This window comes from Ixodes scapularis, unplaced genomic scaffold (genome assembly GCF_016920785.2).
Source record: "Ixodes scapularis isolate PalLabHiFi unplaced genomic scaffold, ASM1692078v2 PGA_scaffold5__190_contigs__length_132052651, whole genome shotgun sequence".
NCBI classification, from domain to species: domain Eukaryota; kingdom Metazoa; phylum Arthropoda; class Arachnida; order Ixodida; family Ixodidae; genus Ixodes; species Ixodes scapularis.
Window position 1 is genome coordinate 91,208,763 of NW_024609880.1, and position 27,113 is coordinate 91,235,875.

Consider the following 27,113-nt stretch of genomic DNA (forward strand, 5'->3'; position numbering starts at 1 on the left):
TTTGTATTTCCAAATACATTTTGACTGTATTTAAAATGTATTGCCGATAGGTATCGCGATACATTTTTACAGACATATTTCAGTATCAGTATTTTAGCTACTATATTAATGTATCCCAGTATTTGTATTTCCAAATACATTTTTCAGTATTTCTGCCCAACCCTGCCTTGCATAGTGTCGTCCCCTGTAGGTCGCTGGAGCCGCGAATAAAAGCCGCGCAACACGAACGCCAGCGCCGCAACTACGGTTAGGGCTAGAACTACTTCTGAGTGAGGAGGTCGGTAAGTGAGTGAGTTCATGAGTTCGATGAGAGGCGTGAGTTTGTAAGTTCATAAGTTCGGTGAGTTCGTGAGTTCCCTGAGGGGCGTGAGTTCGGTGAGTTCATGAGCTCAAGGATCCGTGAGTCAGGACTTGAAGGTGAATGCAGCCGTGAGGGTGAGTGTGAGTGAGTTTTAACTTTCTATTTTAGCTTTCTGTGAGTGAGTGAGTTCAACCGAAAAATGCTGACCTGTGGGCTCCACTTGGTCGCCCTTCCTTCCTCTCCTCCCCCTCCATTTTACAAAGTCCCCTTCACCATACTCCCGGAAACCCCCGGTTTCTCTAGTATGAGTTCGTCCAGTCTTCCAGCGAGTCTGGACCTGCACCTCCAAGCCGTTACATGACCAGGGAAGAAAGGTAACCCGACATCTTGCTCGATGGCGCAGGGGTGGGCAGACTGGGTCTCCGGAGTACTGAGGTTGGAAGCCTCTCGAGGCATGTCAGGACGAAACGCACATGGTACATCACAGCTCTTTTCGACGAAGACATTCACACTGATTGCAGCAACAATGAGAGTGATCGCTATCGAGAGATGTTGGTAGCGTCATTTTTACTTTGACTCGCTGGCGATCAGCTACAGCGACGACGACGAAATCGTCGCGGACGAATTCGCTGTTGTCCGCGACGATCTCCCACGTACATGCGATGAAAGGCCGAAAGGCACAGGGCGAAAGGGAGAGTAGCATCAAGGTAGCCGGGTAGCGTAGTGTACGATCGTAGCGTGGCGAGCTTGGGCAATCATGGAGGCGCCTAGAATGACCGTGTTTAACCGCACATCATGATCACGTGATTTATAGTCACCGTGTTACTAACTCTGATAGTGTTGCCTGGTCGCCAGATGAAAATGATCGACATTTGTTGATTGAATATTGCAATTACTAGAGCTTTAAAAATCGCGAAAATTGGTGTATCTATTAAGTAGCCTATGAGCATACCACTTCAAGATTAAACTTTCTGTCTAGAGAGGATACGCAGGAGGAGTAGAGGAGGGTACAGAGGAGGAAGGGGTAAGGAGGAGATGAGGGTACAGAGGAGCAGGAGAGGAGGGTACGAGAGAGGAGGAGGGGAGGATACGGAGGAGATGAGGGTAGAGAGGAGCAGGAGGGGAGCGTACGGGAGAGGAGGAGGGGAGGATACGTAGGAGAAGGGTACGAAAGATGAAGAGGACACGGAAGAGGTGGAGGGTGCAGAACCACTATGTGAAGGGATTGATCTATATTTGTATATACAAAGATGTTTTTTTTCTTGTTTTTTTTTTTATTCTTGCAGATTTGTTTTAGGAAAAGCCATGAAAGCTACACTTATGCGGTTTGTGCGAGTGAATTATACGCCCAGGGGGACATTATGGGGGTGGCTGATCTTTGCGATAAGTTGGCTAATTATTTAAAATTCACAAATTAACTTTTTAAATTGCAAAAATAGACAGAATATGCCAATTAGAAACTTGCTGAGCGTCGTCCAAAACCCCTAAATCAGTCTTTTTCAGAAAGACTTTCAGGGCGTGAGAAGCGTAGTGGTGCACTAAAGTTACCACTCGTCGAGCAGGTACAACGCTAGCGGTTGCGGTAGAGCGCCCGCGCAATTTTTCTGTCTCTTATCTAGCCCCAGCCTTGTACATGCTCCACGAGTGGTAACTTCAGCGCACGACTGCGCTTCTCACGCGCTCAAAGCCTTTCTAAAAATTACTGATTTAGGGGTTTTGGAGAACGCTCAGCAAGTTTTTAATTGTAACTATATGTCTATATTCACTAATTAATATTTTAATTAGTGAATTTTAATTAATTAGCCGACTTATCGCAAAAATTAGCACCCACATAGTGTCCCCCGGACGTATAACTCCCTCGCACGAACCGCATAAGTGCAGCTTTCACGGCTTTTCTTAAAACAACTCTGTAAGAACAAAATCAAACTCCCGGGATTTATATACAGGGTCTTTTAGATAACTCAGGCCAAATCGCTCCCGCAAAAACTACGTATCGCAACAAAAAAAGGCTTGTGCCGTTTTGGTCCTCGGACAGGGGCCCATTTAGGAAAATTATTAAAGTCCGGGATATTTAACATCTTAATTATTTTTGCGTAATTAATTTTTTTTTAATATTGTGTTTAAGGGCATGGTTTCAATTAGAAAAATGCTCAGCATCGTCAAAAAACAGTAAATCAACAAATTGCAGAACGATAGAAGGCACGCGAAGCACTTTACGGGTTTTCAGAAAGTCGTAAAATGCTTCACGTGCCTTCTATTGTTCTGCAATTCTGCATTCTGTTGATTTAGTGTTTATTTATATATATATATATATCCGCGGTGAGAAGGTTCAACGGGCCGGTTGGACGTAAAACGAAAGTTGAGGTGTTTCATGAAATATATATATATATATATATATAAAGAGAGAGAGAGAGAGCGGGCATGGTGGCGGGGGGCTGAAGGCGTGGGTATAGAGGAAGAAAAGAACCCTTAGTGAAAACAGTAACAACGGACGATTTAATCGTCGACGTTTCGGCCTGAGTCCGGCCTTCGCCAGGAAGACAAAGGCCGGACTCCGGCCGAAACGTCGAAGATTAAATCGTCCGTTGTTGCTGTTTTCACTACGGGTTATTTTCTTCTTCTAAATATATATATATATTTCTCAATTTTTTTAGCACGGTATGTCGCAAAATCAAAATACCTCAAGAGCTGCGCTTAAATATTGCATTTCGGAGATTTGTAAGTTTCTTTCATTTTATATTTGTGAATTCCACTTTTGTTTTGTGCACCACACAGTAGATTGCGAGGTTGTGTGTGGGCACAGAAAATAAATGGTATATTTTAATTATTATTCAAGTCAGAGCTCGGCCCTCTGACGTCTCTGCACGCTTAGATCTCATACCCTTTCTCAAGATCTACCCACATAGGATCCGACGGCAACCACGAAGCAGTGCCGACATAGCAGCATTATGGCGTTCATCAGATTTCTTTGAGTGTTTGTTTTCGCGCCTCTTGATATCAAACGCAGAAAGTGCGTCGGTGAAATGGGATTTTTGCTTGTTTATGTGTTGGGTGTCTTTTATCCTTTGACTGTCTTTAACTTAAAATAACATTATATATATATATAAATGTAATTTCCTGAATGACAAGAAAAATGAAAGCCGTTTACAACTCCCTGTAACGCAGAATTGGAGTGCAGCTTTTGAGGAGGAGGAGGGAAGGGTACTGAGGGGAGGATATACCCCTTCTTTCTCCTCCTCCCCCCACGGGGGTCACGTGACCTAGAGGGGGGTCACGTGAGGTCGGGGGGGGGGGAAGGGGTACGTGACTTGGGGGGGGGGGGGGGGCTCGCGCAGGGCATTATCGGACATTTCCCATAATGCACCGCGCGGTTACGCCGACGACGACGCCGCTCAAGCCGGAAACGGGCGCCTAAAGCTGCGCCCTAAAACATCTCGGAAAACACCGACAACGAAGCAGAACATACGCGAGAGGACAATGTTGTACCCGCAACTGAAGAATTTTCGCATGCGAAGATGGAGTGCACCAAGGTGCATAGAAAACCTTTCGTCACTTATGTTTCATGCGTTGCGTATAATATTCCTTTCTTAGGTAGCAGGTGCTATGTGGGTCAAACGGGAAGATGTTTGAATGACAGATTAAGAGATCATGCCTATTCGCTCGCAGCCACGGTTCTAACAACACTGTTGATGGCGAAGGGATCGCGTTAGTTGCAACGTTCGAAGGCTGGGACCGTGTAGCGCTTTGTGTTGACACACTTTAATCACTGACAACTTAAAAAAACAGGCCCCCACTCAATATGGTCCGTCTTCTTGCATCGTGATTTGTTCTTTGGAGTTTGTATTGGCTAATGTCGCGCTCCATTGGATGCAGGACAATAACGAAATGCTCCAGACTCGACACGCCCTTCGTTTCCTAAGCCGTCAGTGGCTATAGCTGTCAAGAATAGAAAGTTGGGCGAGTTGGTAAGAATCCATTTGCAAAACAGCGCTAAAGACACATGGACAAGAAAGAACGCCTCGTCCTGTGTCTCTCCTTCTTGTCCGTGTGTCTTACGCCTTGTTTTTCGAATGGCTATAGCTGTATTTGACTATAATATCTAGAATCTGGTGGGAACCTAGTTACCCTTATTATTATTCGATTGAATATTTTATTAGCGCGACAGTTTCTTCTGAAATGTTAGTGATGATTGCTATATCCGCTTGCTCTAGATATCTGTAGCAGATCTCCACGTTTCCTGTGAAAGCTTAACTTAATGAACGTAGGCTCTTGCAATAGCTCAAACCTGAATGGAATAAATATACACATAGGTTAAACTTTACCTCTGTTCCGTACAAACTTCATCACGTTTGGTTTAGGATGACCGCCGGAATTCGTTAAAACCAAAGTTTGGTTTCTGGTTACCCACCTGTTTCAAGAACAAGGTGAAGTATAAAATCAATAACAGAGTCGTTTTCTAATTACCCGGTTATAGCAATTTAACTATCCTTTTCTAATTATAAAAAAAACAACTAGCCTTTTTACGGTGAAATGACACTTCAACTTAATGAAACACTACCCACGCCGTAGCAGTTGTTAATCTCTATACTGTATCACTTTCAGGCCGCTGTATGCGGAGCGCAAGCTGTTCTGCTTCTAGGACATGGGTTGCGATGATGTCAGAACGCCGAGCTCTTATTGGCTGATTGAAGAAGATAGTGGGTACACCTCAAGGCATTTAGCATTCAGGTCTACCTACTATGCTTTGAATAAAAGCCAATCAGAGCTCGGCGTCGTTGTGACGTCAGTACAACTCTTGCACAATAAGCAGACGACTGCCTCTCCGGATGAGCTCACTACTAGACCTTCCCACGGGCGTTCTATGGCTCTTGGAAGGGTTATAGCTTCCAACACAATCATGGTCTCAGTACCAAATTTAATGAATAATTTTACCACTAACCTTTGGAGACTAAACAAAATCTTTCGCGCACGATGGAATCCAACATCGACACTCATGATTTGTTCCATTATTTGTATTCTATTTTCAGGGCTTACTTAAAAATAGTTCCAATGTTTATTTTTTTAACCCATAAGCCGACCTCGTGTGCTCTGCGGCACGGGCAGTTCACGCGACGCTCTAGTGCGAGTCGTCAAAGCGCTAGAAAGAATTGCACGCAGTTCCGCACGTGCGCCTCAAAGATGGCGGCGCGGAGGGCTGTTCATTTGTCTCTACCGGTCTCCGAACCGCGGACATTCGCTTTTTCCACACCCGAAATCATCATGCGGCAGGAGGCTGTAGACGTTTCTTCAGCTGCGGCTGTAGTTCTACGGCAAGTTATGCAGTATAGTAACCGTAGTAAGCGTAGAGTAGATTGTTGGGCTAGTTGGGTTTAGAACTTGGAATACATTTTAGCGCTCAAAAGACAAGGACACAAAGACGAGAATCAGACACCACAGTGCGCCGCTAACAACTGATCTTATTACATGAAACGTCACTTATATACCATCCGTGTTTCTGATATCGCCCCATCAGTAGCCGACCCGATGCCAGGCCGCGTCATTGAGAAAGGCACATTTCTTATCAAGTAGATCAATTAAGGCTACTCTGACACATGCTACCCCACCCTTCTTAATTTATTCTGCCTCGACTATCTCTCTGATAGTTTTTTCCCTGTGCCTCGCGGGAATCTTGCACTCGGAAAACAACGGTCTGATGTCTGACGTGTCTGATTCTCATCTTTGAATCCTTGTCTTTTAAGCGCTAAAATGTATTCCCAGCAGTAAACGTATGAAGCGACAAATTTTTTTTTGAGTGTGCCACGCTATTGCCAACGGCATGGTTGAAAGATTCCATCGATCTCTTAAGGCATCACTGAAGGCACAGGTTCACTCCAAAATTGGTGGGATAGCATTTGATTAGTGTCATCGGTTAAATTCCATGCCCCCATTCGGGGTAGTACGTATATTTATTTTGCCAGTTTATCCGAATAACCATCCCATGCCTCGCCGATGTCACGAATCCAGCATCTGTATAACGAAACTGATGACTCCGATATGGACATATATGCTGATAATTTTTTGGGAGAAGTAAAATATAGGTATCGTTTGATGTTCTCTGTTGATTGCTTTCGTGTTTTCTTTTTTAAGGTATAATTTATGTAGTAGCGCTTTCATAAAATGTACTGCGTTGTCCCTTTCTGATAGTGCCCATACTGTGTGAGGGCGAAACTCTTCAATGTGTTGATGTATTAGGTCAATGTCCTGGTTTATATTTTAGTTTTCCCATAAGTTTTCTTATTGGAACACTTCAATCTCCAGTCCTGGGAAGAAGATAACGCGCGACCCCCCCCCCCCCCCCCCCCCCCTCCCCCCTCGCGGGAAAATGGAAAGTCTACGCCGCGGGATGCGAGGTTTCTGGGAGACAAGGACATTTAAATTGGGCAGGACCCGGCATGACGCCAAGCCCAGCGATAGCGGCAAAAGATCCTAATCCCTGACTGCCTTGCGCACCGACGTGCTCTCATTCAACGTAAATCCAACCAAGCCCCAATCGTCTGCTCGTCACTCGGTCCATTTCCATAGGCTTAGGCTAAGTCTGCTCCGTGCGTGCGGTCTGCCTCGTCTGCTCGCTGTCGCGGCTGGCTGGATACGATCGGCGCACCAAAAGAAGCTTCGATGGGAACCGGCATTTTCATCACGGCAGAGGGAAACCAACATCTTCTCGAAGGAGGGCTTGTTACGGCTTCCTCAAACCGCGGTGCAATTATCAGCGTTCGTGCGTACGACGACTGACACGCTCGCTTTCCTACACCGAGTTATCACGACTCTCTCTACGCGACGCTCCCGGCGTGGTGTCAAGAGCGTTCGCTACACGCCGGCTTCCTACTGGTCAGGAAAGTGTTGGGCTCCATATCTCACCTGTTCTGCACCGATTCAATGGACGCCGCCATAAACTTTTGGGGCAAACAACTTCGTTGCCACGGCAGTGCCATGGCAACCCGGATGTTTGGCCCATACTTTTATGGCGGCGTCCGTTAACTGAGATTCCATATCCTAACGAAGAAAACTGGAGACTGTGGTAAAAGATGGGGGAACTTTGTAAAAGAAAATATCACAGGAAATGGATCGTCTCAGTAGCCGAGACAATAAGAAGGCATTTTGTGGCCACGCCTACTTCCGTTGCACTTAGCTCCATGCATAGAGTTATTATAATGTACGCTAGAGGTACAACTGGCGCTAGTGTCTACGCTACTTCCGGGAGGCAAATAGAAGCAGACAGCAACCAGTCAACTTTTGCGGTGCTCCTGTGTATTCCTATGGGAAAACGCGCGCGAACTTTGTCTTTTCGCCGGAAAATAACATAAATAAGTTTTATTATTTCGGTTGTACCGGATAGTATGTACCTTTATTAATATTGTAAAAGTGTAATTGCTTTAATTGCAGCATTTTTCTTTACCATTGAACGATGTTACGCTTCGCTATATTTCAGGTCCAAACCTCTGTTCCATGGCAGGTATGTAAAAACGAGCGACGATTCTGAGCCAACTAACAATCGAAAGGAATGTAGAGTGTGTTCGAGGTTCGCTAGCATTCGGGTGCTGGTTATATATTGCTAATCTGCCCGTCCTGTCACACTATGAATATGACTCTGTCGTGCATCTTTACGATCGGTTAAAGAACATTCGAATGTCAAAAAAACAGCACGTGGGCTACGAAAGGTGTTTCTTTTTATTATTTACTATGTCAGGCAGTTTTTATCGGGCACCTGTTCTCTGACCTTTCCCTATTTTAAAGATTTGGAGCGTGTTGTTGATGATTTGAACCCAGAACATGCATCTTCGCACATATTCACGGGCAGAAAAAATAAAGCACTACTTATTTATTGCAAATCAGACTATATTACGTGGCTTTCAATTTATTCTGATCGCCTGCATGCGCAAAGAGTTAATTATCCAGCGTTACTGCGTAGTTCTTGCCGTCTCTCTTGGTTTTCCACATGAGCTTCGTTCGTTTGACACGTATATCCCCCATGGCGGAAAGCGCCGACGCCGTGTTCGCGCTAATAGTGTCCGGCAGTGCACACAAATACATGAACGAAACGGTTTTAGCACCGTTTTTCAGGCCACGAATTTCAAATAAAAACGCCGTAACTGGCCAATTATTTCGTCTGCGTGACTGAGAAATGTTCCAATGCGCCTAGTACGTACGAAATATTTGTGATATTTGCTCTTGTAGTCGAGTGCAGCAAGAAAATGCACTCGCTTTTTCCCATAGAAATGCATTACCGGAAGTCAATTTTCGACTGGTTGCTGTCTGCTTCAATTTGCAGCAGCACACTAGCGCCAGTTGAACCTCTAGAGTACATTATAATAACTCTATGGCTCCATGCATGGAGAATACGCACGCACACCTCCTGGCCATTATAGCCTCCGTGCTGGGAGATGTTTCTGCTATTAAACCGGGAACATTTCCATCCTTTCCTGATGAACGAAGAACTAGTGATCTATTTCTAAGCTGTACTGCTAATACTAACACGTTCACCAATTGATGTTTTTGCACATAAAACAAGTACTTCTTTTTACAGTAATATTTAGGGCTGGACGAATATTCCAAATTTCGAATAAGAATCAAATATTCTACATTTAACATTCGTATTCGATTTGTAAACGAAGTCTTAGGTATTTTTCGAATATTCGTCGTAACAATAATATTCGAAATTATTCAAATATTCAAAACGTATTCGCAAGCGTAAGTTTTACTTTCGGTTTCAGTTTCGGCAAGCAAGGCCCATTGACAGCGACATCGCTCCTTGGCGGCTTCAGCCTAAACTTGTGGCGTCGGTGTCGGTAGCGGTAGTGTGCGAGTTTCTGTTCCCTTGTGATACCTGACTTTGTGAACTGTGCTCAGTTCGCGTTCGCCCAGCCGTGTTATGGCGAATGGAGGTGATTGCGGGTAACTGTCTGCGAAGCGGCGGAACTAACAGGAAACGGCACCGAAACGAAGAGAAAGGAGTGCTATTTGGAAATATTTTGCGAGGGTGATGTCATCGATGGTGCAATGTAGGGCGTGCGAGTCAACGATTAAAACGCCCACAGGTACGACAACGCTCCTTGTCAACCATCTCAGAGTACATCCTGCGTTGTTCAATGAGTATTGTGGAATTACCCCTGGCACGCCAGGAGAAGATCAACCGACGTTGACGGACTTCGTGTGTCGCACGGAGCCCCTGCCGGAAAAAAAGGATGCGAGGGCTAAATAACAAGGTGGCCGCAATGGTGGCGCTTGATTTACAGCCTTACAGCATTGTGGAAGACAGCGGCTTCAAAAAACTTCTGACAGAAGCCGTTCCCAACTATCGCCTACCATCCCGCTCTATACTCTCGCGCGTGCTTGTGCCACGGATGTATGGCGACACCCAAAAGAAGGTGAAAGCAGAGCTCAACAGTACCGTTGAAGGCGGCACTACCGCCGTTGCCTTCACAAGCGACATGTGGACATCGCGAGCTAACGAAAGTTACGGGAGCTTTACCCGCCATCTTCTCACTCCAAACTTTATGATGAAGTGGTTCACATTAAACACTCAACACATGGCTGCCAGTCAGAATGCTGTGAGCATCGCAACTATTATGGGCGAAATGTGCCGTGACTGGGAGATACCCGATAAATGCGCGAAGTTCATCGTAACGGATAACGGGCGCAACATCCGATCTGCGGCAAGGAGACGTCCGTGGACTGAAAGAGCGTGCTTCGCGCATACGCTTCAACTGGCGATTAATGACGCGGGATCCCGTTTGCCGGCCATTGATTGCCTGTGCAAGAGTGTGGCATATTGTGGGACATTACAAGCACAGTTTATCAGCTCAGAAAATCTTGAGAAGTGCCAAAAAAAGATGGGAAAGGACACACTCCGTCTGGAGCAAGACGTGGAGACGAGGCGGAATAGCCAGTATCTGATGTTGTCTCGCCTTCTGGAACTCAATGAAGCAGTCACTGTGGAGCTCGCTACCTCGGACTGTGATATCGATGAACAGTGTTCATCAGAATGGAAATTTGCTTCTGAAAATGTACAAGCATTCAAGCAATTGCTTGATGCCACTGTTATTCGCAGTGCTGAGATGTATCCGTCTTTGTCTTCCCATGTTCTTGTGATTTTTGGTATGCTCCACTGTCTAGGCTACTGTGCTGGGGCATCGGAATTTCCTGCACAACTGATAAGATCCATCAAGGCAAGGTTCACCCTTTATGATGAGTACAAGGAAGCATGCCTTGCTATGTCCTGGAACCCACGCTTCAAGTGCACTATTTTTAAAGCCGAAAAGGAAAAATTATTATGACTAAAAGCTCTCGTGCTGCAAGAGCTAGCCTCATGTGATGCTACTGAAGAAATCCAGCCGGAAACGGCAACACAGTCACAAGAGCAAGGCTCAACGCCGTCAACAGATGTTTGGCAAGGATTTCACCATTTCGCCAAAAGTGCAATGGAATGCGAAGTGGTTTCAGCTTCAGAATGGGAAGTTGTAGCGTATGCGGAGGAGGCACTGCTAAAGACAGAGAGAGAGTGATCCGTGTAAGTGGTGGCGAACTGTCGGGTGCTTCAGATATACGAGTCTGACGAAGCTTCGCATAAAATACCTGCCAATACCTGCCACTTCAATCCCAAGTGAAAGAGTTCTTTTTTTGTGTGTGTGTGTGGCTGGAGGTGTAGTTTCCGCTCAAAGAGAGCGCCTCCTACCTGACCATGTGCTACAGTTGCGTTTTGTGTATGAAAACTTGTAATCTTTCCTACAACTAGAATTTTTGTTTTTGCGTTTTTATTCTCGTTAAGGTTACAAGCTGTCACACACAAAAATTAACTGGAGTTCAAAAATAAAAATAAAAAATTCAAAAAGAAAAAAGAAAAACTAACTGCAGTTTCTACATGTGAAAATAGAAATGCTGTGAGTAAATGCACCTGCCTTCCGCTATTTGATATTCGAATCGTATTTAAAAATGTTAATATTCGCACACCCCTAGTAATATTGGAACCATCTCAATGAACTTCACCACCTCACAAAAATATTTCGACAATACTAAAAATAAGAATAAAGGTTTTTACAAAGACTGTTCTAAATGTCACACAGAACGTATTTACGATTCTTGGACCGGTTTGAAATTGTGCTTCTTGCCATGTCCACTCACAGATTAGAATCACCGGACGAGTCATCCTTTTGATTCCTCCGGTACGCCAACCAGTTACGTAAATGTAAAATATATATCAACTTTTTTTTTTTTGCTTTTTGTCGCACCTCCGCATTTACATTATCTGGTTCTGGTTACCATGCAAGTTGAAATGGTAAGGTGTTTTAAGCCGGATTTATGCTTTTTAAAGAGATTGATTAATTATTTAAACGGCTGATAAAAACGCAGACACTAGATAAACTGTCGCACATCGCACTGAGAGGCCTGTTTTATTAGAGAGAACTTGAAGCTGATAGTCCCAACTCAAAATCCAGCAAAGTTTTATATAAAATTTCAAGAAAAAGAGTGCTACTTTCGTTTGTAGAGCTCGATGACAATCATGCTATTATTTGTGGTTCGGAAGGTTTAAGAGATGATACAGTGGAAATATTTTAGCATTTGTACTTCTGATTGTGGCGTTTGAGTAGTCGTAAATAAAACTACTTAGGGGTTGAGGAAGAAATGTTAACGGTTACAAATAATAATATTTCTTTCAAAAGTAATATAATTACTGTGGTGATTATTACCTAATAAGAGCAACCCAATGATTACATATTTACTTTAAAAAGTATCCAATTAGAAGGAATATGATTATTTGTAATTATTCCTTTACAGGCCTTTCCCTATGTTATGAACTCTATCGAAAGCCCTGTGACTAAAAAAATTAATTAGGTATAAATTGAGTGGAAGGTACTTACGTTTTTCCAAATCTGGCTCCAAGTACTAAAGTGTATGTTTTTTCTCCCGCGCCATCAGCACTACCAAAAATTCGAGCGTATTCACATTTTGGATCTCCATATGGTGACGTCACTTCGTGTGTCCTTCTCTTGACCCAGTGTTTTCCAGTGACGTCAAGCATCTATAATATATCAACAACAAACGACACTAAATAACTCAGGTATGTGAGCAAGGGCTCTGAAAGCAAAAACCTTATTACGAAGGCGGTTACTTGCTGCGGAAACGTAACTTATTGAGATCTCAACTATTATTCACATCCCCAGTTACATACAATGTTATTTTAATTACTAAGTATGATTTCAAAAAAAGCAGCAACACAAAATGAGAAATCCCCATGACATGCCTTACGCGAACACCGGCTCGGTGTTCGCGTGAGACACGCTCCGTAAAAAACATTACTTCCAGTCCATTCTGAATTTGCTTCACATTTTATGTTTTAATTTTCTCTATATAAAAAAGTAAAAATAAAGCAGCGCTATAGCTTTGTGACTGCTAGGTAGCAGAATATCTAACATCATCCCCTCACCCACGCTCACAATCTCCATTTAAACGTCGTCAGCAGCTATCTTGCCTATCTACACTATATCTTACCACATCATCATCATATGCGGCGCCGCACACCTTTATCGTATGGGCTACTTGCCTTTCTGCGGCACCACGGCTCTCCTGAGCCAATATAAATATTACTATTACTATTACTAACATTGATCGAGGTTTTTAGGGCACAGTAACATTAATCGGGGTTCAGATCAATCAAAACTTACTTTTGAATCTGAAACAACGAAAATACAAACGCAGTTTAATGCATGCTCCGCTTTGGACATCGTATTAGCTACCGTAATCGCCGCTGGTGATAACTTAAGAAACAGAAATATTCTGATTTAGAAATCAGATTTCAAACAACAGCTACTTATTATTTACGGGACTTTGTTTGTTTTATTAGTCTTCAGGGAATGGCATCGGAGCCTCATAGCTGTTACCCTTTAACATACATGCCCATGCATACTTTTTTTTTTACTTAGGCTTTGAGTAATAATTAATCTAGCGCCACGGGGATCACCGTAGATATATTCTTGCGAAGTAACGACCTACAACTAAAATGCTTCCCTTGCGCTTCTATGCGGAAACAAAACGTCAGGCCACTAAACCTGTGTTCTAAAAAAATGTGTGTGTGATATATCTTGTAGTATTTTAAACATTATCTTTTGGTAAAATTATGAATGTTAAAAACGAAAGCGTCCGATCGAGTAACCGAGCAGTTAGAGCCACCATTTTGAAACAAAGTAACTCCCACCCTCAGTAGGCTATTATCCACATTTCGAACTCCCTTTTCACGCACTTTCATGGTGGTTAATGGCAACGCAACAGCTAAATATACCCGGTAGTAACCTGTAGAGATCTAATAATGAATTAGTGTAACGCTGGTTCCACGTATTCATAACGCCCATGTTCTTTTTTTTCCCCTTTGAACTTTTCTTTGTTACTTTTTTTTTTCAAACTAAAGTTTAACCAAATACGAGTAGACTAGAAAATAAGTACGAGAACTGGTCCTTTAAAACCTATCTAAGGAAGACACTTTCGTTCCTGAATGAACTTTGTTTTTGTAAAATTTTATCACACAGTTAAGCATTAAAACGTAAACTTAGTTCGCTGCGAATGTGCAAAAAATGCGGCAAGAAACCATGTAGGAAAAAACCTCCCTACATGTTTTTCACCATGTAGGCAGGTTTTTACACAATGCGTTCATTAGCGTTAACGAAATAAATATTCTTAAAATTGAGATATCCGCTAGTCTGTACACCATTCTTTGAACTGTAGGATATGTGATGTTTTTCGATTCCACTATGTTATAGACATCGACACATACCATTATTAGCCGCGTTGCGGTGGAAACGGATTTTGGTATATTTTACTATTTAAACAATACAATTCATTTCCACCATCAGGTTACAAATACTGTCAACTCGTCTCTGAGTGTTTTTGTGTCATAACACGTATATCGGGCAATTTTAAATGTCCAAATCTTTAATGCTATTTAGCTCTTTTGTGCGAAGCCGTATTGAGTTTTCAACAGTTGTACGGAACAGCATTGGAGAGACTAACTATTGCATTACTAAGGGAGTTAAAAAAACAATTATATATGTTTCTTCTATAATCGTTACTTGCAATTCAATTCGTTTTATGACTAGAAAGGAATGTGTAAACGGATTAGCTCAAAATCTTTGTATATGGACGGATCGTGTATGGTTTAATGTTTTTGCATACAATTGTTAATGGTGTTGTTGATTGAACAGAGCTACTGAACTGTGTATACCTACGAGTTTAATAAAAACAATGATATGCAAAAAAGTAAGGGCCATGTATTTTTTTTTTAAATTTCCCTGAAAAAAAGTTTGCGCAATAGTTACAATGCTAGGCGAAATTTAGGTGAAGTTAACCACCCGCTCTAGGCGACACACACAGAATGGTGATCTCGCACCATGGAGGTAAGAAGCTTCTGGAGGCGACATCACAACCGCATCGGTTTTTGCGCGGCGAGGAGAGCCGAAGCGAGAGATCCTACCGGTGAACAAGCCCGAGTCGACGTGTTCCGCTGTGATTCTCTCGAGGGGCCATGCCTCAGGCCAGCGAGTATATCGATCGATGGCGGTGAGGCAGTAGCGGTAAGGTCCGGCTAGGGGATACGGGCCTATGATGTCAAGATGGAGGTGTTGAAAATGACACGAGGGCTGAAAAAATACTCCTAGCGGTGAAGTGACGTGCCTGGCGAATTTCGCGCTTTGGCATCGAACGCAGGAGCGTGCACAATTGGCGGCAGTGACGCTGCATGAAGGTATAGACGTAGTGGTAAGCCACAAGGCGTGAAGAAGCGCAGATTCCGGCATGGCTGAGGTGGTGCAGCTGGTAGAAAAGGCTACGGCGATAGTACGGGGGCACATAGTGTGCGGGTTGTCCTGTTGACATGACGCGGTAGATAGTGGTTCTCGACGCAGGAATGGGGAGTTGTTGCAGCTGCAGCGAATACCCGCTCTTAAGGAGCTGCTGTATTTCGGTGTTGGCTGTTTGAGCCTCCGCGAGAACATCAGCTCTTATTGGCGAAAATTTGATGGCCGATACACGGAAAAGCGTGTCGGCGACCATGTTATTTTTCCCGTTGATATGCGGGATGTCGGTGGTAAACTGGGCAATGAACGAAATCTGTTTCTGCTGTACCGGTGAAAGTTTTACACGGCGTTGAGAGAAACCGTAGGTTAAGGGTTTGTGGTTTGTATAAATGGTGCAATACTGCGCCTCGAGGATGCGGTGAAAGTGAACTGCTTTGTTTATGGCGAGAAGGTCTCTGTAGTAAGCTGGCCAGTTCGTCTGGGTGGAGATCGTAGTTGTTTCGGGGGGGCTGGCGGTGGGAGAGGACGTCTTCCGAATGGAGAGTTTCTTTGTGAAAAATGCCAAGGGACGCCAGGTGTTTTCGACGTGTTGCATGAGGAAGGCGCCGATGGCAAAGCTGGGGGTGCCCGGGAGAGCCCCAAGGGAGCGTCTGGTACTTTATCAAAAAGAAGTGTAGCATCGGACAGCGGCAGCTTTGCATTGCTTCAAAGTTTGCGCTGCAGCTGGCGTCCAGGTGACGGGGTGGTTGCCTGGTAGTTTAGCCAAGGCATCATGAAGATGAGCTTGGTAGTCAGCTGTGTGAGACAAGAAACGCCGTAGAAGTTTAGCATGCCGAGCGAACGACGGAGATCTTTAGCGGAGGAGGGTTGAGGATAATTTTGCAGGTCTAAGATGTGGTGAGGCAAGGGTCGAGTTCTCTTCGATGAAATTCGGTGACTGAGCAAGGTGACGAGAGGGGCGCCGAGAGTGCTCTTTTGGATATTAACAAGTACTTTTGGATATTGCTTGCTCTTCAAAAGCCATCAAGTCGTTTGAAGAGTAGGCGAAGGTGCCTAAGGCGGTCTTCGGTATTTCGGGAGAAGATTAACATATCGTCAAGATAGACGAAGCAGAAGTCGAGACCGCGGACGCCTTCGACGATGAAACGTTGAAATATCTGTCCTGCGTTCCTCAAGCCAAAGCTCAAGAAGGGAAACTCTAACAAACCAAAGTGTGTAATGTTCGCAGTTTTAGGGATGTCGTCTGGGTTCGCTGGTATCTGTGTGTAGGCCTTCACAAAATCTAGCACGGAGAAGACATGGCAGCCATGGACGCGTTGGGCGAAATCGCGTATTTAATGGATGGGGTACCTGCCGGGGATAGTGCGAGCGTTGAGGGCGATGTGATCCCCACAGTGTCGCCAGCCTTCGGTATTCTTCGGGACAAAATGAAGCGGCGAGGATCATGGGCTGTCGGATCGGCGGGCAATTCCTTCGTGGAGCATGGCCTCGAACTCTGCTTTGGCGATGCGCATGAGATCAGAAAGCAAGGCGACGGGCGCGGCGGCAAATCGGAGGTCTCGGAGTGGTCCGGATGCAGTTTACAGTGGTTTGTCCCACACACCGTGGCAGCCCGTTGGGACGCGTCAATTTGGGAAATTCGGCGAGTATGGCGTGGTGCGGCGAAAGGTTTTCCACACCGAGTACTTTAATGCTGATCTGGTTGTTGGTCGTGGGCTGGCCTGGCGAAGAAAGTCCCGTTGTCGCGCCATTGAGTTGGTCGTGGCGGCAGTCCGGAAGGAGGTGGTAGTGTCGCAAAAAGTCTGAGCCGATGATTGGCTCGATGACCTCGGTCTGACGAAATTCTGGTGGAGGTCACGGTGTAAGTGGTCTAGTTAGACGTGCAGATGGAGCGAGCCGTAGGTCTTGATGGGGGACCGGTTCGCTGTGCTGAGCTCGAAAGACGTAGGTAGATGGGAACCTTGAAAATGGGCACGTGGATAGCAGGAAATGCCGGAGCCGCAGTCGACAAGGAACCGTTGCCTTGTGATTTGATCGGTGACGAAGATGCGGGACCTTCCGGGTTGGCAGCTTAAAGCCGCGTCCACACGCAGTCGTTGGCGTTTCCCTGATGTCCGGCGGAGCAAAGTGTGTCGGCATTATCAGGCTCTGTCACCGAAGCGTCGATAGTAGTAGCATATCTCAGTGTTACCAGGCGGCTGCGACGAGCCGGTCTTACGGTCACGGGTCTGTGAGCGGTAACGGGGGCGCGTTGGAGGGCTTTGATCCAGGCGTCGTTGAATGGAGCTGAGCTGCCGGGTGATCGTCCATTCGGTGCTCGAGCTCTGTGGTGTCCAGCGGTGCGCCGACGGCCTGGACGGTGCGCGACAGCGGTGGTACAGAAGCCTCAATGACACAGTCAGCAATTTCAGCAAGTTGGTCTAGACGTAGCCTGCACTAGACCGCTTGTCCCACAGAATAGCCTGGACGTGTGGTGGTAGTCATTGGAGCCATAGTGTTCGCAGAAAGAATTCGTGGACTTGCATATTGCCTGCGAGAGCGCACATGTGGCCGAGAAATTGTGATGGTCTGCGCTCAGCGAGTTTTGCGGACTGAATAAGTTGACGCTCATTCTAGTCTTCCGATAGAGACAGGTGGTGTGTGAGTTAAGTTTTGAGACGTTGACAAAGGTTGGCCGCTGGTGGGTTGTCGAGGATATCCCGTATCTCGTTGGCGTTGCGGCTTCGAAATTCCGAGTGAAGCAGCGTCCGAGATGGCGGCTGCAGGGGTTCCGCCGTCTGCTGCGGTGCCGGTGTTGTGTTGGTGTTGGCAGGATGCTGCTGCACGGGACCATCGAGTTGGTGCTGCTTTTGTTGAAGCTGCAGGTGTTGCCTTTGAATCAACTCCTGCTGGGTCCGTAGCTGCTACTGGACTCATCTGTTGTTGAAGGTCCTGCTGGTTGGCCATGGCGATGCGTTATGTCCGTTCTCGGTTTCATCAGATGTGGGATACAGCGTCGTGGTGGAAAGCAAATCCCAATATAGAAAATAACGGCGGTTTACTGCCTTGGAAGCGGCAATCGACGACCGTTCTAGCGCATCGCGTGCCTGGGTTGCAAGTCGTTCTCTTAGAGCTACACAGTCTGCTTTTATATTTTTATGTACCACCGGAGACGGAACATGCGTCAGTGGCAATAAACGATGACACTGTGGTGGCTGTGTTTCTTGTAGGACACGCACTGTAGCGCGCGGCCGTGCTTCGCTGGGGTAGACGATGACGAGGTGAAGGCTGCGCCCAACGTTATTAGAACAGCTAAGCTGGGAAACTACATTGAGCCTGCTCCGAGAAAGTGGCACCGATCCGTACTCGAGAACCGAGCTAATGTAAAGCCCCTTCATGTTTCAAAAATAGCGCAAGCTGTGTCGATGCACTAGCAACGTACAGCTCTTGGGAAGATCATGGCGGCACATCGCAGCACTAGGCTAGATTTCAGACGCCATATTCTTCCCAGAGGTGGCACACGGCACCTGTTTTAAGCATTTCCACAAAAATGAATAGTGGCACTTTTCCCAAGATAAGGGGGCTTTAAGCTAAGGTAATCACGACGCCGACATTTCTCCCGCAGCGGCCGCTCGGGGAACAGCAGGGCTGCTTTTGTTTGCTCGGGAGTATCGCATTCGATAGCGCCCACTGTGACTGTTCTTTTTTGGCTTTAATCGTTCATTTTGGTGCTGAAACATCTACGGTGGAAGGAGTATCAGGGACGCCACCCCCGTCTCCCGAGCGGACGCGCCGAGAAATACTACCGAAGAGGGGACGCGCCCAGGTCGGGAAACGTTACCTGAAATCAGCGGTGAGACATGGTTGTATAAAACAATAATAATTGTGCTGCGAAACGTTGTAAACTAAAACTTCATGCAGACATCACGCTCCTGTCATTTTGTACAAATATGCAATAAACTTTCCTACAAAAAGAGACTTTTTCCTTTGTATTTACGCCAAAACATTCTTTCTAAAAGTTTGTGGTGATCGCAGTAAAGAAAAAGATTGAGCCGCCACCTTGGCACCTGGAGCCTGGAATTTCGGTACTCTGGGAACATTCAGTGACTCTAGCAGTAGTCATATAAAGCAACTTTAATGTTTCAACTCGTCGTTAAAGGGTGGCGTTGTTATCGTGTTTAGTTCGGTCTTAGTGGACGGTAGTGGTCTAGGTGTTAAGGGTGAGTTTCCAAACTGGCTGTTTTAGAAACTTTGGCTCCGACGAAATGGCGGGGATAGTGCGTCACGATAGTTTCATGATTTTGCATAAAACTGTTAATGATGGTATTGATTGCACAGCAGTACATAACTGTGTATATTTACGTGTTTATAAAAAATTAAAAGCAAAACAAAAATATGTAAAAGGCTTAAATGGGACATGTATTCTTCTTTTCCTTAATTTGGAGTGCACCACCCGCTCTAGGCCCCACCCACAGAATGGCGGTTCCGCATTATGGAGGTAACAAGCTTCTGAAAGCAACGTCCGGGCAATCTATGGGGCGTTCCCACCGACTGCGACCTCTAAATCCGACTTCACTCGGGATTTCCTGGTTTGGCTGGCTTGAGCCGGTATTTCGTTTCCTGTTATTCCCACCGCAGTGACCCACACACTATAGCTGGACTGGCTAGGCTGTTCAGCAAAAAATCTTCGCAAGCCTGATGTCTCTAAGCCGCGAAGTCCAGTGCGTATGGTTCCTGGAACGCGTCTCTCTGGAGCGTTTAGTGTCCTATGCCTCCCACACATAAAGTGGTCCCGAAGTGCCAACAAATGACGTGACAAAAGCCAGGATGTCATGCTGTAGCCTGTCATGACCCTGGCGGTAAGTTGTAGAAATGCTGGCGAAAAGCATACTCGAACGTGAGTGTCGCTGTCGTAACGGCGTCCCAGGCGTCCCAACTTCTCGCTGCCGTAGCTTCCGTGGACTGTCACAAAGGAGAATGGCCTGCAGCAGAACAGGAACAGGGGTCTGCCACATCCACCACATCTTACGGGACACCGCCAGAGTCGCGACCAGCGACAGCATGATATATTTATGACGTCATCAGGGGGAAATCGAAGGACCACTTTTTTGGACGAGGTAAAGACACCAGTCGGAGACGCGCTCCAGGCACTATTGAGGAGTTTCAGCGACGGTGTCACCACCCTTGCGGCCGGTCGCCGAATGAGAACGAGGGGGATTGGTTCGCTGGGCGTTGGCTTTGCGTAAATGCGTTGACCGCGAACGTAGGCTTATAAACTTCGGCAGCAAGAATATTACGCGGCTCTAGTGTTCCGGTACGAGCAACAGAGGTGACACGATCTGCTACGACTAGCTACGACCACCCGACGCAGCGATGCAGGCGTCGAAGGAGCGCAACCTATGTACTACGCAGTCAGTCGCCGTCGCAGGTCGTTTGGCATTCAGGGCTTTCCGTCCCGAGTTCTTCGCTTGTACTTGGAACCGAGTACTATTTCCCGTGCTTGTGTATGTGCTCAGTGGCTGGACATGGACCGCATAGAGCAGTTCTTCAGACTCAACAGCGACTCAAAGTTGACGGCGGAGGGGCTTGCAGCAACGCTTTCGGTTGGTGCACGGGTGCGACGACTACACGGATAAATTTTAAGATTGCTGCTAGCAAGGGTGGGCCATAGTCACTTTACGTTGACACGATTTTGAGTGTAAGTACTCCGTGCAAAGGCGAATCCATCGCGTTTCTAATCCGCTTTTTTTGTTGTTGTTTTTAGCACGCACGACCGACTGCTAAGCAAATGCTTCTGTACCGATCCCGGAGTGAATGTCTTCGGCCTTACATTGCGGAACGCCCAAATAAAAAGTCATATTCGTTCAGCGAGAAAACTTCCCTTTCGAGTGACTTTCTTTGATTGATAATTTCTCCCGTACTTAAGTGCTTTAATCAACACGATGGATTAAGTTTGCTTCCCTAGTTACGACATTTTTGTGCCACATGCGGCACTAATGCTTGGCATGATGTATGCCACTGGTTGTATTGTGAATTGGTTTACTTCCAAAGCTAACAGTGTGACAGGTGGGACCATTCAATTTGCTAAAAATGTGATATGGGAATTTCGTTGCATAACTAGCGTTTTACGTTCAAGATTGATGAGAAACATGCTCATGTGATGATGCATGTCTACAACATAAGCTTTGCAGATCCAGAGTGGATGTGCTATAGGCTACAGCCTCAAGATTTTTAATGGACCAAATTGGTGACTACACGGCAATAAATATTGTGGTGGAAAACTGCCCATTGACTCTGTGAGTTTTGATCGTGACCATGCATGTGCTGTTGGAAATTAGGTAATGGCACACCTTTTCCCTGACCATCTGGCTTCAAGGGACATTGCATCTAGATGCTTAAATATCTTTATTTCAAGGTTCAGTGGACTCCTCTGCATCATTACAGGAAGGCAGTCTCATGCCACAACAAACAGCAGTGAATATACAATGCATAATAACATGCACCAGTGTCCAGGCGTATAGTCCGCAGAAGCCAATTTGAGCCTAAAAAAGTTTTTGTTTTGTTTAGATAGTTTGCATTTGGTGTATAATCCGCAGGGCCCGCTTTCCGTGCCCAGTGCATAATCCGCCAAGCTGGTGCGTTGCGTCTTCGTGCTTTTTTTCGTGGGTGCGTCATAGCTTCAACGCGCTAACATTGTTGATATGTACCTTTCTTTGGACCCGCATACATTCGGTTCAACTTGATGATAGCTGCACCAGCGTGAGAGCTCACGTCGAACACTTGCACACATATCTTTAATATGGCAAGATTTCTTGCCTTCGACTGGCTTGAACACTTCATCTGTAGCATCACGGTAGGTCTTGGTTGAAACGATGATCGTCTCGCACACGGCAACAAACAGAGAACGACACGCTGTTTTATTTATACGCTACCGGTCTACGGGCGTCGCAAATCTATCCCCCTCTTGTCCGCCATGTTGGATCTATCGGAGCGCCCTCTATATTCGCTGAGACTCCTCAATAGTTCTAGTCAACCGGCCACACCATCTGCTAGTCGTGCGGTACGTGTAGCGCTCACGAGACGCGACCACAAAAGTAGCGCCTCCGCTTGCGTCCGCGAAACGAGACCATTTAAATGCTGGTGAAAAGTGGCCCCCCAGCGTCCCATCAAGTACCTTTCACGGGGGTAAACTAGCCTCTGATAACTTCCCTCGATGTCTGCTCAAGGTTCACGCGCACTAACAGAGCGTTTAAAAGGACGCAACGCTATGCACCCTGGAAAGGCGACCTAAAATATCCGATGTTGCTCGCCAAGGTCGTTGTTCAAAACTTGAGAGCTACAGTTCTATCAACCACCCGTAAGTATTGTGCCTGGAACGCATCTCTGACGGGTGTGTTTATCGCGTCCATAAAAGTTGTTCCTCAATTTGCACCTGCTGGATTCATGGGTCTCTTGCGTTGCCCAGGGGTGCTGCGAAAAGGGACTTGTTAGGCCTTGTTTTGGGTAGTACAAACTTTAGCGTCTCAAACTCTCACGCATGCAAAAGTGTGCCTGCTCTGATGCGGAGCTCGAGATCACGATGAAAATACAAAGAAACAAAAAAAAAAATCGAACGCCGTCAAAGCTAAGACGCTAAACGCTCATTCACACTGGAAGCGAATCCGAGTTCGCAAAGCGGTTGCGAATGCGGTTGTATAAAGATCCAGTAAAATTGCACGCGCACTTGATGTCATCGAGTGCGCGTGCGATTGTACTGGATCTTTATACAACTGCGTTCGCAACCGCTTTGCGAACGCGGATTCGCTTCCAGTGTGAATGAGCGGTAAGAGCGTTAGCCAATAGATGCCGTTTCACGCGTTCCAAAGTAGACATGACAAAGAAAAAGAAAAATGAAAGCGTCGCGACACAGGGGTTTTGACGTCACCGCCCAGACATAAGAGACGCGAACCCTAGCGGCGGTGTCATGAATTTGGCACTTTTAATTTTCTTGCGGCATTGAGTCTGGCCGATTTCTGGCGTCCAAAGGTATTTTTTCGTTCTTCAGCGCAAGACAAAATTAAAAAAAAGGCTCAACCAACGTGCCATCAGTAGTGCGAGGCTCAATCAGGTGAGCTTGTACTACCCAAATTGAGGGCGCTACAGTTTGTTCAAAGCTTCAGCGCAGGAAGCCTATACGCCGGTCGCGATTATGGCGGTGTCCCAGCAGCGGTGGTGGAGGCGGCAGACGCCTGTTCTTCCCCGGGTCGCTCTTCAGTCTGACTGTCCACGGAAGCTTCGACAGCCAGAAATGGGGACCCGTGGCGACAGCGGCACACGCGTTTGCTCGTGCTTTTAGCCAGCATTGCTATGACCAATCGCCAGGATAGCGACATCTGACAGCATGAAATAGAGAGCCTAGTAAAAGCTTGGTCTGCTGGGCAAGTTGGTACTGCACCTTCATAATAAAAATAGCGCAAAAAGTCTTTTGCGCTAAAATAGAGACCTTACGTTTCAGAGAGGATTCATCTCAAACTATGGGGAGCGTCTGCAATTTTAATGGTGGACGCCTGCTGCGGAGACTCGACAAATTACGCATGCGCTGCGTTTTCGTGTGGCAAAGAGAAAAGCAAGCCGAAAGGCGGAGTCGTTTGCGAACGATCATCGCTTTCAACACCTCGCAGCTGGTTATGCAAACGTGGCCCATGAACCACGCTACCCTGATCGAGGAGTTAGAACCCCTCTTTAATACAGGCTCTCTAGCTTGACACCCCAGCTCCTGTGACGTTATTTATTTGCCACTTCGGGGCAACCTCTTAGGTATAGGCAGCATAAGACGCTAAACACGCCAGTCAGAGACGCGCTCCAGGCACCGTAGTAGTGCGGCACGTAGCCAGGATTTTGTTTCGGGGGGGGGGGGGGGGGGGGGGGGGGGGCCTGACAAAATGCTGTATTAGGGGGAGGGGGAGAGGAGGTCCCAGCGAAAGGGACGATTTCGGGGGGGGGGCAGGAGGCCCCCCCCCCCCCTGGTTACGTGCCTGCTACGGTGTAGTATGACGTGACCATAAAAGCGCTGCGTCCGAATCCGCCGTCGCTTGCGTCTGTCTGCTATTTCAGCCCCGTCTAATACGTCTGCTACAATCCCCACACTCCTGCTCTAGACGCGACCATGGAACGGCCTTCTATTCCTTCATCATGCAAAACCGACATCTAATACAAGCGTCTGTCAGCGTCTGTCAATGTGTGGTAAAAAACGACCTAATGAATTAAAAAAAATATATGCAGTTCTTTCAGCTTTTCGTGTTCTTGTCGTTTTCTTTCATAGCGTCCGGGAGGAAGGTGGGTGGGCGTCATGACGAACAATTGAAGCGCGACTTAAAAATCATTGGTATGTCAAGCCAGGTGAACTGCTCAAACTCTTTGAGCTAAGTACATTCCGAAGCGAAAAAACGGAAACATACCTTGACAAACCTGACGCCAGAACAACACCCGATTTCTTCCAGCCAAACAGCTCGCAAATGCTTCGGTGTGTAGAGTGTAGGCTGCCTCTCAGTACCGAAACCATGGTCGCAATCACGACAGCTTCACGGTTCTCAAAGTAACGGAGTCGGTTTTACGGGAAGCGACGCATTTATTGAGCACCAAAACTCGCAAGCGAACAAATGAAGTCCGATCCAGAAAATAGTTGACGTGGGACGCTAGGCTTACGCCTGTCGCGCTACGAAAACAGACACCCGCACATCGCTTCCGAACGCATGTGCTTGCGAAAGCTGTTTGCTGAAAATTACGTCGGTTGAGGTTATCTTCCGCTAAACCCCTCGGTGAACGCGAAACTATACTTGCACTCCTAAAAACAGGCGGCAAGATTAACGAGCTACGCAGGGTGTCAAACGCTCACCGCAAACGGTGGCAGCCATGTTTGTTATCGTTGGAAAACAAAACGAAACAAATAATTTATGATATTTTGGAAAACAATAATTACTCTATCTATATAACTTTTTTACCAAAAAAAAATGTCGAATCAACGAGAACTACGGCATTAAAAACAATTTTACAACGAGCATTCCGCAGGTCAATGATCTCTCTAACCAATGAGAGCCTAAAAATGGAGTGAGGTAGCTACGTTCCTGGGCGGGGCCTGGAGCGGGCTACCTCCTTCTAAATTATTCTTTTTCAAGATGTGTTGTGTACATGCGCAGGCCTTCCTCCCGCAGCGGTCAAAGCTCTAACTTGGGTTGGCGTCCGGAATAATGGTTCCACTGCCTCTCCGTCCTCATTCGCAACTCGGATCAGACGCAGAGAAGGCAGGAAAGGTATCGCACCTCTCATTCTATCCACTGACCGTAGTTGGAGCTGTAACCACTTGGTGTTGTTTTTATGTGAAAAGGGTCCATTGCTTCTAACAACATAAATATTAAACGGCTGTTTTTTTTTATTTTCGTGGGAATAAAGAATTGTTTAAAATAAGCCCTTAATTTCTTTGTGTTTTTTTAAGGCTGACTGGTACGATCATTGAATCATCCTTCCGTTTTACCCGACACTGATCCCATCACACGTTTACAACTGGTGTTTAAAAAATTGGAATCCAACTTCGATAAATTTGATGTTTATGTTTTTGGATGCGAACAGCCATTTAGAAAATGCATTGAGGTCTTCCTCTCATTTTGACATCTGAACATTCGTTCATGGCATGTTAATTCTTATTATGATGACGTAATAAACCACTAAAAATGGGTATAGTTGTTTCTGTGGCACTGAAATGAAGCACAATAAATAAATAAAACTATATGCGCCGTAAAGCAAGGACAAAAATATAGAGACACAACACGAAACGCTATTTTGCAACAAAATGTTTAATTTAAAATAAAATTCGACTATTTATAGAACCATCAAGTAGCTCACGCAGAAATTAAAATACCTTATCGGATAGGTGATCTGACGGCACGCTTATACATTTGATATCCGCCGCAGTCGAAAGATGGAGATTTTATGATGCATCTACTTCTAGCAATAATTTGCTTCTTAACGTCCCGAAAAGTTTCGCTTCTTTTTCTGGAATCAGGGTGCATGGGTATCAATCACAATGAATAGCCAAGTTGTCCTATGGGATTTGTTTTACAGACTGCTCGTGCTCGCGTGCCGTATCGTTAGCGGATCTTCCCATTTGAACCAGGTCTTATTTCCCTTAGTTAGTCAGGATTTCATAAACGTCCGAAGTGGCATATTCTACGTATTCTACGTACTGGTAAGTGTATTTCTTTTACACGCATCAGCTTTGTCTTTACCTGACAGTGCATATAAATGGTATTTTTGGAATAACATTCAGTTCAATATAGGTTTTCATGTCGTGTTCTTTTTTCTTTGTCCCTGTTGTACCGCGCGTATTGTTTAATAAATATTCTCATTTTCAGATTTCATTGTTTTTTTAATATCTACTCGAATATAAAAGCTGAATTAGCTTGCAGCGTTCCGTCTGGCTAAAGACACTATGTGTACGGGTGTAGCAAAGTTTTTTTCAAGCGGTAGTGATTAAATTATTCAGAGCTTAAAAAGAAGCGTGGCTTGTAAACGCGAAATATTACTACAATTGGTGATAAAGCGACCTGGAATATATTTATCTGAAGACTTAATAGCGAATAACAAACCTTTGTTAAATCTTGATCTTCGAAGTTTGCCACATCTTCCTCTGGTTGTTTGCCAGTCTCTTGAGAGTAGCTACCCATTAAAAGGCAGAAAATAGCAAGGAGCGACTGTACGTACATTCTGAGATTCAGCCTGAAACAATATCTTAATATGTGTAGGGACGACAGTGTGTTCCAGTATTTATACTTTAATGAAAACATTTGCTGACATGCTGAAACCAATCACAAGTTAGAAAAGTAGTGAAATAAAAAAATATATGATTTTAATATAATTGTTTCAGACGAGACTCATTCCAATTGGCTAGCTGAGAAGAAAGAGGGAGACTGACTCATTCTGACGCCGTTGCAGCTTTTGTCGCGTCTCCTGTAGTCAAGGTGTGCGATATGTCAGACATC

General features: G+C 45.7%; 1 protein-coding gene across 1 annotated transcript in view; it reads right to left on the reverse strand.

Moving 5' to 3' along the window:
• The window catches only part of LOC115325567, a 40,189-nt gene extending 13,352 nt beyond the window's left edge, over positions 1 to 26,837 (reverse strand). The window contains exons 1-3 of the mRNA XM_029986304.2: positions 26,721 to 26,837; positions 12,196 to 12,356; positions 4,624 to 4,709 (exon numbers count right to left, since the gene is read on the reverse strand). Of these exons, the coding sequence (XP_029842164.2) occupies positions 4,624 to 4,709; positions 12,196 to 12,356; positions 26,721 to 26,837 (364 nt within the window). The remainder of the gene's footprint in view (positions 1 to 4,623; positions 4,710 to 12,195; positions 12,357 to 26,720) is intronic.
• Between the last annotated feature and the right edge of the window lie 276 nt (positions 26,838 to 27,113).